At 55.1% G+C, this 12192-nt stretch overlaps 1 protein-coding gene across 1 annotated transcript in view; it reads right to left on the bottom strand.

The window, feature by feature from the left end:
- KCNC1 (potassium voltage-gated channel subfamily C member 1) overlaps positions 1-11833 on the bottom strand; it is a 42560-nt gene extending 30727 nt beyond the window's left edge. The window contains exon 1 of the mRNA XM_047879097.1: positions 11264-11833. Within this exon, the coding sequence (XP_047735053.1) occupies positions 11264-11833 (570 nt within the window). The remainder of the gene's footprint in view (positions 1-11263) is intronic.
- Positions 11834-12192: the final 359 nt, after the last annotated feature.

Below are 12192 nucleotides of genomic sequence, written 5' to 3'. Positions count from 1 at the left end.
ACCGCCCACTGACACCAACAGGCGCCCAGCCCCAGCAGCTTCTAGGGTCTGCCTGGCCCTTGCTGCCCCTGCTCACTGTGCCGGAGGATCCCCTTGTAAAGGGGCGCATTTCAAGGACAGAAGCTGTGATCCATGGCCCCTGCCCACCAGTCCCTCCACACCGGTACTCTTGTCAGCATCTCAGGCCACCATGCTCGGCTTCCGACCACAGATGTCAGTGGCCCTCCCTGCCCCTCCACCCTGCAGGCGGAACTTCCAGTTTTCATCTCCTTCATTCCCCTCTACACTTGGAGAGGGAGGCAGAGCAGGGACCAGTGGCCCATGACAACTGATGGGGAGACTGAGGATCAGAGGGGGCCATGATCCGCCCGTGACACACAGCGGGTTCGTCGCAGAGACCAAGACAGAATCCAGGCCTGCTGGGATGACACCTTGAAATCTGGCCCCTGGGAGATAGACTCTGGAAGGAAGGGCCCCCAGGGCCAAGGGAGGTGAGGTGCCCCCTAGAGAGTTATTTGAAAGGAGAGTCAGTTGCTGAAATAAGGAAGTATAGACAATGAACAGCTGATGGTTTGGATCTTCTAGAGCCAAGCGCCAGTAAAAAGACAATAATGGAACGTACGATAATTAAGCACTTATTATGTTTCGGGTTCTGGGCTAAGTGCTTAACATATTCAAGCCTCTCGACTTCCCTATGAGTCAGGTGCTATTAATATCTCTTGAGATACAGACAGGTTAGGGAACTTGTCCAAGGTCACACAACTGGGAAGTGTAGGGCTGGGACTTGAATGCAGGCCTCCTGGCTCAAGAGGCCACACTCAGGAAAGAACTGGACTCAGGTCACATCACAGCTGAGTGGGGCCTCAAGGCCCACCCACTTTCTGCTGAACACATGACTGTGGGTCAAAGCAGGGGAACTTGGGACAAAAAGCACCCTAGGCTTTCAAGGGGGAAGAGTCTGTGTTGAAAGCCAGTAACTAATAGAGGAAAGGGGTGATGGAAGGGACAGGGAAGAGAAGGAGGTGGCCCGGGAAGAAGATGGGGAGGGAGAGGGAGAGAAAAAGCCTGGCTGGTCTATAGGAAGAGTCACAAGAGAAGGGAGACTTCACTTCCAGGCATCTGGCTGGACCACATGGACCTGCAAACTCTATCCCCTGCAACATCTCCGTCCTCCTGTGACAGCTCGTGTGTCCTGATTTGGGAAAATAGTTCCTTAGCCTCTGAGCTCTGGTTGTGGGAAGCGGGCCGGGGGCTCCCTGGGCTGAGTGAAGGAGGAGTTTGCAGAGGTGGGGGAGCTGGGATGGGAAGAGGCTCATCTGGCCCTGGGTGGCGACAGTGGCAGGTGGGACCTGCCCTGACTGGCGTTTGTCCCCCCAACCCCCAGCCCTGACCAGGACATGCCAGCATTCTTAGCGCTGCCTCATCCTCTTTCTCTGCCTCTCCACCACCGCTCTCGGGGATGGAGGAATGTGTTTCCAGGTGAGGCAAGGAAGAAAGGGGTCAGCCACAGGTGTGATGGCAGTGTCTGACCTAGGTCTGGCCTCCTTATCCATCCTCTCGATAAATATTTATTTAGTCCCCACTCTGTGCCAGGCCCTGTTCTAGCTTCCTCTAAGGAGGGAAATAGACAATATTCAAGGTAAATAAATAAAATACAGTTAGATGGTGTTAATGCCAAGAAGGAAAACAGGAGAGCACAAAACAGGGGCAGGGAAAGCCAGGGTGTGATCTGACCCGATGACGATGACATCTGAGTCCAGACCTGAAGCAGGTGAGGGAGTGTGTTGGCGGGGAAAGTGCTCTAGGTGGAAGGAACAGCAAGAGTAAGGGTCCTGAGGCAGAAGCACAACCACTGTGCTGGTGGAAAACCGAGGAGGCCAGAATGAGGAGTAGGAGAGGCAGGAGAGCAGAAGGGAGATCGTCGGCTCAAGGGGCTCATGTGCAGCCCAGTAGCCTCAGAAGGACTTGGGCTTCTTCCTGAGTGAGACCGGAAGCCAGAGTTAGCAGAGCACAGAGGTGGCTTCCTCTGACGAGCATCTTACCTTGGATGGCCCTGGCTGCAGGTGGAGAAGGAACTGGAGCGGGGGACAGTTCATAGTAATCCAGGGGAGAGAAGATGGTGGCTTCAGCTAGGGACTTAGTGATGGAGGTGATGTGGCACGGCTGGGTGCTGGGAGGCCTTCAACATGGAGGCAAAGGATTTGCTGATGTGTGAGAGAGAGAGGAAGGAATCAAGCATGGTGCCAAGGGTTTGGTCTGAGCAATTTACAGATGCAGCTGCCGTTTACCGAGCTGGGGCCTCATCTCAGGCCCATTACCTCGATGCTAACGTCTTAGGCACAAGGGAAGATCAGAATCACCCCCCTTGAAGCTCTGCCGACCTGCACACACCCATTCAGGCCTCTCTGTGTCCTGATACTTCCCCTCAGCTGGGAGCAGCTGCCCGCCTCAGCACTTCTCAGAATCGAATGTGCATATGATTCATCTGGGATCTTGTTAAAATGAAGGTTCTGAATCAGTAGGCCTCCGGTGGGGCCTGAAACTCTTCATTTCTAACGAGTGCCCAGGTGATGTTGGAGGACCATACCAAGTAGCGAGGGCCCCTATGTCCCAGCCCCCAGTGCAGATTCTCCCTCGCTGAGCATTAGTGTCGCCTGAGAGTGGACTAAACACCCTGAACACCCCCTGATCTAGGAATCAAATTCTCAAGGGACAGAGCCCAGGAGCCTGACCTTTTGGAAGCAGCCCAGGTAATCTGAGAGTCAGCCGTGGGTGGGAATCCTCCAGCAACCACCCTTGCAGCTCCCGGAGCAGCCACTATAAATACCCCCCTACCCTAGCCTGGCCCCACCCAGCACAGAAGGAGCTCACTGCAACCATCTCCACAGCGCCCCCTTCACCATCGGTGTTAGTCACCTTGCCCTGCTCTAGCCCCTACAGGCTGGCATAACATTCCCTCCCTGAGTTCACCTCTCTGCAACTCCCAGAGGGCAGACAGCCTAGGGAAGGGCCTGGAGAAGAGGGCAAACAGGTGCCACCTGCTGGGCCCAAGCAAGCACACCCTAAATGGATGGTACCCACAGTGGGTGAGTGGGCTGGGTGAGCCAGTGATGGTTCACAGTGGTCACAGTGACGACCCCAGGCAGGGCGTGATTACAAGACCTTGAATGAATGAATGAAAACAGGTTGAGAGAGCCTGAATGAATGTAGGAGGAAGCTCTTCAGAGCCCTTCTCCTGGGCTCCTGCCTGCTTGGTGTCAGGGCCCTTGCCAGGAGGGCTCAAATGTGTCCTAGAGAGGAGCTGGGCTGAAGACGTGGAAGGAGAGATAGGGAAGGACTAATGTGGCTCCCACGGTGCCTCTGGGAAGCCAAAGCCTGGAATTCTTAGACTCCTGGAATGTCAGAAGTGGGAAAGGACTTAGTGGTCATTTGGAATGACCTCATATTTTACAGAGGCAACACCTGCAGACTGAGGGGGCGGTGGGACTTTCCCAAGGGAGCCCGGTTGGTGTGATGGCCCGGTTACAGATCTCGCTCTGGCTCAGTTGTTGATGCCTGCAACTCGGGTCTTGTCTGTGGCCACATCTCTCCATGCACCTGGGCCGGTCCTTTATCCTAAGGGCCTGCCTGTCCCCAGCCACAGGCCTCCAGAAGTGACTCACTAACCTCCAGCTCAAATCGTGCAAGCCTGCTGACTCCATGCTCAACCCAGATCCCTCACTCCCAAAGGTGGTCAGCGAGGACAGGAGACGCCAGAGTATGCATGAACAGCCTTGCAGGATGGGTTTTCACATGTAACAAATCTAGAAAGGCCACTGAGAGAGAGGAATAGATGAACAAAAACCCAGAGGTTGGAATGAGGGCTGAAGGCAAGGAGACCAGGGAGGAGCCTGGCAGAAAGGAACAGCTCATGGCCAGGTTCCAGAGCAGAAGGCCTCGAACGCCAAGCTGAGGAGGAGCCAGCATTACCCCCACCCCCACGTCCCCCGTGTATCACCTCATGCAAGACAGCTTCTAATCCTCCCTGAGCATTCTGCCATTTCCCTGTAGACACATGGAGCCCCGGGCCCTGCCTGGATAGTGGGGGCGATGAGGCACCTCCTGAAACCCTCTCCCTGGGGGCTGCCAGAGCGCCCCTACCCCACCAGGCTAGACCCTCACCTGCCATTGTTCAGGGGCCAGAAGTTGCAGAGCAGGATTCCCGGACAGGTTGTTGGGAAACAGTGTTTGCTGGGGCAGGGAGGGAACCGGATGGGAACCCAAACTGGGCCACAGACCCCACTATCCTGGCCCAGCAATGGGAGGCTGAAATGTGGTTATGGACAGAAATCCAGCGTCAGGCAGCCCCAGGTCTGAAGGCTCACTCGTGAGCCAAGTGACCTTGGGTGAGTTAGTTAACCTCTTTGAGCCTCAGCAGCCTCATCTGCAACACTGGCACGATAATAATAATACAGTTCCTTGGGAGTTTTGTGAGAATTAAATGAGAATATGTAAATTAAGTCCTTAAGACGGATACATAGTAAATGATTTCGTAAATAGCAGCCGTTAGTATTATGATTCAAGAAAGGAAAGGGGTTCTAGAAAATCCTGCTTGGAGGATGATAAGAACAGAATTTGGGCCAACTCTGGGTTGAACGACCTGCAGAAATTTCAACCAGCTGTGCTGGGCCCTCTTGGGGGAGTGGAGAAGGGAGGTGGGAAGGCAGGTAACTGCTTAATCTCCCTCCTTCAGGGGAGGAAATAATGGGAGTAAGAGAACAGCAGGCCCAGGTGGGATTTGGTATTCGGTTAAATCTGCGAGCCAAAAGAAATGCAAATGGCCAGGTCCAGGGCCGAGAGGCTGGGGGTGGGAGTTTGAGTTTCACCTGTGTGGTCTTGGGCAAGTGTCTTCCCTTCTCTGACCCTGTTTCTCCACTGGATGAGGATAGTGGCTAGAGGTGGCCCAGGAACATCCATCTTCTCCGCCAGTCCCATGCATGTGGAAGGTGGTCCCTCCAACCCAAGTGGTCCCCATGAATAAGGCCCGGGCAACCAATAGTCCCAGGAGCCCCCAAGGCCCCCCTTTTCCTCTGAGCCTGCACCCAGGGAAGGGAAGCTCAAGCCAGTGGGGTGGCCAGGCTGGCCTAGGGGCTGACAGGAGGCCCTGACCTTTCGGTCCAGAGTGAGCACACTGGTCATGGGACCGCTCAGAATAGCCATAGCACTATAGTCAGCTGTCTTGGGAGGCCCCGAGATCCCTGGCCCAGGCAGCGGGACCTGAAATGAGCCCCCTCCAGAATCCTTCCCCCAGCTCTAGGACAACTTGTCTGCCTCTCTGGGAAGCTCAAGCCAATCTTCCCAAAGCTTCAGGCAGATGCCAGGCCTCCCGCTCAGAGTTAAGGAGCACAGATACCTGCATCCAAGGCACCAGCTTCCAAACACTCCCTGAGGCATTGGAAGGTGGATGACCGGCTCTCCGGCCACTAAGCCAGGAGTTAGAGATCTGGGTGTCTGAACCTGCCCAAGTAACCTGCTCACATTTGGTCTTGGGAAAGCACTCCTCTCTGGGCCTCAACTTCCTCCTCTGTCATAACAGTCACTCCTATTATGGAGTATGTAAGAAGCTTAGAGTCTGGAGGTAGAGACAAACCTGACTCAAGCAAGGCTGCTAACGAACATTTTACTACATACCAGACAGCTTCTCTGAAGGGAAGGACTCTGAACACTGACCCCCGCTGTGGGTTCTGGGAAGGCATCATGTAGAACAACGTTTTGAGTGGGATGTGAAGGATGAAGAGGTGCAAAACAGGAGGAAAGAGTGTTCCAGGTGGAACAGCATGTGCAAAGGCCCTGAGGCAGGGGCACCTGGCACATGCAAGGAACTGAAATGAGGCCGGGGTAGCTGCAGCTCAATGAGCAATGGGGCGAGCCAGGCCAGAGGAGACTGAAGAGGGACGCAGGGCTTGAGGCACCACAGTATGGTCCAGAGAAGCACCGAAGGGTTTTAAATAGGCAAGGGAATGAGCTGACAGATTTGTGAGTTGAAGAGACCTCTGTGGTTGCCAAGTAGACAATGAACTGGAGGGGCTGGGGGCTGGAGGCAGGAGAGCAGTCGGGAGCTGCTGGAGGAGTGAGGGGAACGATGGCGGCTTGAACCAGGATGGTGGACGTGGGGATGGAGGGCCAGGGACAGAATCTAGAGGGCCGTGAAGTAGAATGATAATACGACCAACGGGAGTGATGGTAGCAGCCAACATTTATCGAGCACTTACTGCATCCGGACCCTGTGACTCGGGGCTCTCCACACATTACTTTGGTTAATCTTTCCATTAACTCTCTGGGGTAAGTTCTATCATTATGTCCATTTTAGTTTAGTTTACTTTAAATGTTTACTTATTTATTTATTTAGTTTGAGAAGGAGGATCCCAAACAGTCTCCACTCCGTCTGCACAGAACCTGACGTGGGGCTCAATCTCATGAACCGTGAGATCATGACCTGAGCCAAAATCAAGAGTCAGGTGCTTAATCGACTGAGCCACCCAGACGCCCCTAAGTCCATTGCAGAGGTGAAGGGGCTGAGAGACTGTGATGAGGAGACACTGGTTTCTGATTTTCATTACTGAGAAGGGAGCTGGGCGGGGGCTGCTGGTACCATTCAGACATAAGGACATCTGTGAAAACATCACAGGAAGGAGAAAAACACTAAGTTGGGGACACATTGTGGTGGGGAACACATGGGGTGGTGGAGAGGGGAACACACCAGCCCCTTCCCCACTGCCCATGGGTCTCCTTCACAGGTTACTATGACTAGAGGTGGGGCCCTGGCCTGGGGGGCAGGCTCCTGAGGTGGGAGGCTGTGTAGGAAGTCCCTGAGAGCAGCTCTCTCCTGAATCTCACCAAGACTCCAAGGCCCTGTGTCAGCTAAGACACAATGGAGGAACAGAAGTCTCTTGCTGGACTCTTCATTCCTGCCACCAAGTGCATTTCCTTCCCAGGGAGCTGAGGAGAAGCTGGGGCTGCATCAGGTCCCAAAGGGGAGGGGACAAGGCAGAGAGACAGAGAGTGGAGGGGTGGGCAGTGGGGTGGTGGGGCTTCCCCAGCTTGGGAACCACTGGAACTTCCTTGTCATTTGGAAGGTCAAGTGACTGTCATTTGCAAGGGAGACAGATGTCATCTCTCTCTCTCTCTCTCTCTCTCTCTCTCTCTCACACACACACACACACACACACACACACACCACATACTAAAGATACTTTCTGACCTGCAGAACAAGGACCAGCATTAGCCCTGACCTGAAACACAACAATGTTCCTGATGAAAACATGCAAATCATAGATAAAAGCCAAGGGCCTCAGACCTGCACTGGCCCCAAGGCAGAGAGAAGGGCAGGTTTCAAGGCAGGGCTGCTCCAGACTTCACCAACAGCCCTGCCTGCTCCCACACCTTCATGGCTTTGCTTGCCAGCACTGCCATCCCCTGCCATCTGCCTGGCTTATTCCTACCTGCCCCCCAAAGCTTACCTTAGCGTTACCTCCTCTGGGACTGTTCCTTCTCCCACAAGCCCAGGAAGCCCCTTCATGGTCCTTACTGCATAGTGCCACCATCATCCTTTGCTTGTGTGCATCTGGGGTAGCACCCCTCACCCCAGAACACGAGCTGGGGTCATCCTGTCGCAACTCATTTTCTCACCCCTCACCCCTTCAGCTGGGTGCCCAGAAAAGCACAGGAGAGAGGGTCTGGGGAACAGGCAGCTCTAGCTTGCTGTCACCCCTGAAGAGCTCAGATGGGACTTCCCACCCCAGCCAAGTAGCCCTTTCTTCCAGGGTCAACAAGAAGGCCTGGGGGAGGGTAACCTCACGGTCTGGTCCGTGCACCAACAACCGGCCTGGGCTAGAGCAGTATTTCTATCGAGGACCAGAAATGAGGAGCAAAACCGCTCACTAAAGCAGCTCAGGAGGACCGGGAGACCAAGGGAGCAAGCAGGAAGCTGGTCTGGAATTTCATCTTCCTCAAGATATACCCACACCTGGGCAACACAGGGTCTCTCTCACACACGGCCACAATGACAGAGCCTCACACATCCACAGTCTGTGCCACATACACGGTTCCCCACCCCACATACAGACTCACACACAGATGGTCTCATGCACACAGCCACACACACACACACACACACACACACACACAGCCACACATGCACAGCTTCACATGGACAATGTCACACTCGCCACAGACAGCAAGGTACTCACACAGTGGCACACCCCAAGTTTCTCAGACACACACAGCATTTCTCTTACACGTACAGTCTCCCTCTCTTTCTTATATACACACTCTCTCCCACGCTGCCTCGTTCTCAAACACAAAGTCCATCTGAAAACACACAGAATCTGTCTCTCTCACGTTCACACAGAATTTCTGATTCAGACCCTCACGGAATCTCTTGCACATAGTCTCACCACACGCATATACACATGCGCACACACACGCATATACACATGCGCGCACACACGCACACACTCCTCCCAGAGTCTCACTCACACGTATTTTTATTCTCATATGGGCTTTCTCACACACATGAAGAATCTCTCACACCCACACAGAATCTCTCTTACACAGATTCCCTTTCACACACATACAGCTTTTCTTTCACACACACGTACAATGCCACACACACATACAATGTCACACACATCCAGGATTCTAGTCTAGAAACTAGAATGAAAATTTAAACCCTGACCCACCAGTTTGAGGAGGGGGGAGGGGTAAACAAAGGTGACAGCAGCAGCCGAGCAAAGATGGAGGGGGAGGAAGGCCAGGCAGCAGGCTGGTCCCTGCGCAGATGAGCCGCAGAGAGGCAGCGCAATGCAGCTAAGGCCAGCTTGGCGTGCAGCAGGAAGCCTGGGTTCTAATCCAGGCTCTGCCCTCAGTTCTCAAGTGCCCTTGGGCAGGTCCTTCCTCTGTGGGCCTCAGTGTCCTCATTTGTCACCCAGAGGAATTGGAGTGATTCTGTGAGGCTACAGGGAAAAGAAGGCGCAGACAGGGGGTGGGGGGTGGGGGCTTCTAACTCTCCTCCATCTCCCCACTACAGTCCAGCTTTTCCCTCAGAGTCTGTTCTTCAATGAACACTTGAGACAATCAGGAATTTTCTGCAAGCTTCAAACACCAACAAGACCCCAGACCACACTAATCAGCCCATTTATCCACATTGGGTAAAGACCACCCCATGGCCTAGGAATGTCAAGTGGAAGAAGATGGACAGTAAGGGGGTGGGGGTGGAACATACCCCACATGTCCCCTGTCTATCCAGAAAGTCAGGAACACAGGTCAGAAACCTAAAACTGAGCCCAAGGGGTAGGGTGAGGGTACCCAGCTTCTTACTAGGGAGCCAGGTGGCTGAGAGGACAATGAGAAAATTGGGCCTACTTCCTTCCTGGGCCAAGGGGGATGGTGGTGGTGGTGAGATGCTGTCCAAGGTCAAATGCAGGCTGAATGGGTGGCTGTCCTAACCCAGGCCTTTGCCGAGCATGCCCCCCAGCCCCAATATGTGTTGGTTCAACCTCCCAGCCCCCCTCCTCCGGCCCCTCTCCACGGCTCAGCCACAGCCTCCAGTTACATAATTCCCTGGTTGTGGTGGCCTCTGTCAGGAGAGGAGAGGGGAGGGTAGATCTCTGAGGGTCCCAGTCCATTCTGGAAATGGCAGGGAACTGGCATCCAGCTCAGGAGATGATGGGATCCCAGAGGGCCTGGGTTCTAGTCTTGCTTGGCCTCTGGCTCCCTGAGTGACCTTGTGTAGGGTCTCTAGTGGCAAAACGAAGGGCTTGGTTCTGTTGCTATCCACCCTCCCCCACATCTGTTCTAGAATTTAATGCATAAGACTCTGACCTGCTGCCCCCTCCCTTGCATGCTAAAACACTGAGAGTTTTATCGAAGTCACAAATGTATCAGGCCTGTGCCTAAACAGCCTTTTTCTCCTCATGGACACCTCAGTGCCCCCCAAGTCCTCTTCCCCCACTGATCCTTAGCACTGATCCTGCCTCCTTCCCTGCCTAATCCTCCCCACCTCAGCTCCAGGGGGCAGGAAAGAAGGGATGTGGAGCAACAAAAGAGAGCAGTGGTTTGCCTGGTGGGGGGTTGAGGGGTGGCTCTGCTTTAAATTCACAACTCTGACCCTCCCCCTCATGCCTTCAGCTCCTTTCAGACCACAGGGCCAGTGAAGGCAAGGGGTGTCTCTTCCAGGGTGGGTGGCTGCCACCACTGTCTCCCCTTAGGGCTCAGTTGAGCAGGAAAGACCCTTAGATTCACCAGACACCTCCCATTTAACAGATGAAGAAACTAATCCCAAGAAGCCTCTGAGAGGCCAAGGTCAGCAGCAGGGTGCCCTTTGTCTCCCGCAACAAGCTGCTGTTACTAAAGGGGAGTGGCTGATGATGACACACCCACCTCTCACACCCCTTGGGTCATGTTACCCTTTAGGCCCCTACTTTGCCCCTGACAGGTCCCAGAGGAAGCATAGTATAAGCCGAGTGGCCCCTTCCAAAACCCTCCCCTTTAGTCAGGCCCTGTTCCCAGCACTAGGTCTCAGAGTGGCCACATCCTCCTCCCCACAGCCCAGCCCCACACCAACTACAAAGCTATTAATTAGCCATAAAGATTCCCTCTCAACCTTCTCTTCACAAGGGCCTGAGGTTGCTCCCCGGGGAGGGTGGTCTGTCTTAAGCAGCAGAACAGGCCTCAAGCCCTCCTCTGTAGGCCCTGCGTGGCTCCAGATGCCGCTTACCTGGGAGGGAGGGAGGGAGGACTCCCAGCTTCCCTCCCCACACGAAAATCTAAAGGGCAGTTCACACCTTCACAGTGTACATCTGCAAAGACACAAATATGCACACACAGGCACTCCTGCACATTCAAACATACACACGTTCACTCATTCCCACTACATACTTTACCCACCCAAATATACACCACCACACTTACATAAATATGCACACACAATCTACTCATACACACAAACACCCATTTGTACTCACTCATACATATTAAATTTGGAAATACAGACACAGACCTTACATACCTACAAAACTAGTCACCCTCGAAGAGCAATCTCTCTCTTATCCCCGCTTTTATGCACGTTCTCATATGTACACACACACACACACACACACACACACACACACTCCTTTCAATTCTGATTCCCTAGGCGCCAGTTCTCCAATCCGCCCCTGCCCGAGGGAGGCAGAGAACCCGGCCTTCACCACCCAGCTCTCCAGATGGGCAGGTTGTCACTTACCCGCGCGTAGCGGGATGAGTAGGGGTCCTCGAAGAGCGCCCAGATGCGCGGCTGCCAGCGGCGCCAGAAGCCGCCGGGCCGGCCATCTGGGGAGTCGCTGAGCGCCAGGCGCTTGGTCATTTCCAGCTCGTCCTCACCGTCGCCTGAGTCTCCGGGGCCGTCGGCGTCCGCGTCGTCGGCGCTGTTGTCAAGGGGTGCGCCGCCAAAGCTATCAAGCGCCTCTTCTGCGTCGCGATGCTGGCGATAAGTCATCCAGCAGCAGGGTTCCACGTCGGTCTCGTCGATGCCCCAGAAGGCCAGCTCCTCTTCATAGAGTGGCCCGCACACGTCGGCTGGGCAGTGCAGCTTGCCAGTGCGGTAGTAGTTCAGGATGTGCGCGAAGACGCCTGGGTGGCGATCGAAAAAGAACTCGTCTGCGCGCGGGTCATAGTCGAAATGGCTGTGGGCGTCGGGCTCCGCCAGCCAGGCGAGCCGCGTGCCGGGCAGCGTGCGCAGCGTCGAGCGGTACGTCTGGTGGCGCGTGCCGCCCACGTTGATCACGATGCGCTCGCTCTCGTCCCCTTGGCCCATCGCGGCGCCCCCTTAGGCATGGCGCGGCCCAGCGACACCCATGGGAGCGGCCGCCAGGGGGAGTTGGCGCCGGGGAGGGGGGCGCGGGGCCTCCTCCCCCCTCCCCCCAGCCGTCGGGGGGGACAGAGGATGGTGGCTCTGGCCACCCTAAGAGCGACCCAAGCCCCTCAGGGGCGCTTTCTGTCGGGTGCTGGTCCAGGGGCGTGTGCGCGGGATCCCAAGGGTCTCTAGGCGCCAGATGTGGGAGGGAGCTGGTCCGGCTGCGGAGGAGGCAGAGGAGGAAAGAAGGGAGGGAGGAAGGGAAGGAGGAAGGGAGGGAGAGGGACGGCGCTCAGCGGCGAGCCCCGGGAGGAGGGAAA

This window comes from Prionailurus viverrinus, chromosome D1, assembly GCF_022837055.1.
Source record: "Prionailurus viverrinus isolate Anna chromosome D1, UM_Priviv_1.0, whole genome shotgun sequence".
NCBI classification, from domain to species: Eukaryota; Metazoa; Chordata; class Mammalia; order Carnivora; family Felidae; genus Prionailurus; species Prionailurus viverrinus.
This window is presented reverse-complemented; position numbering and strand designations above follow the sequence as displayed.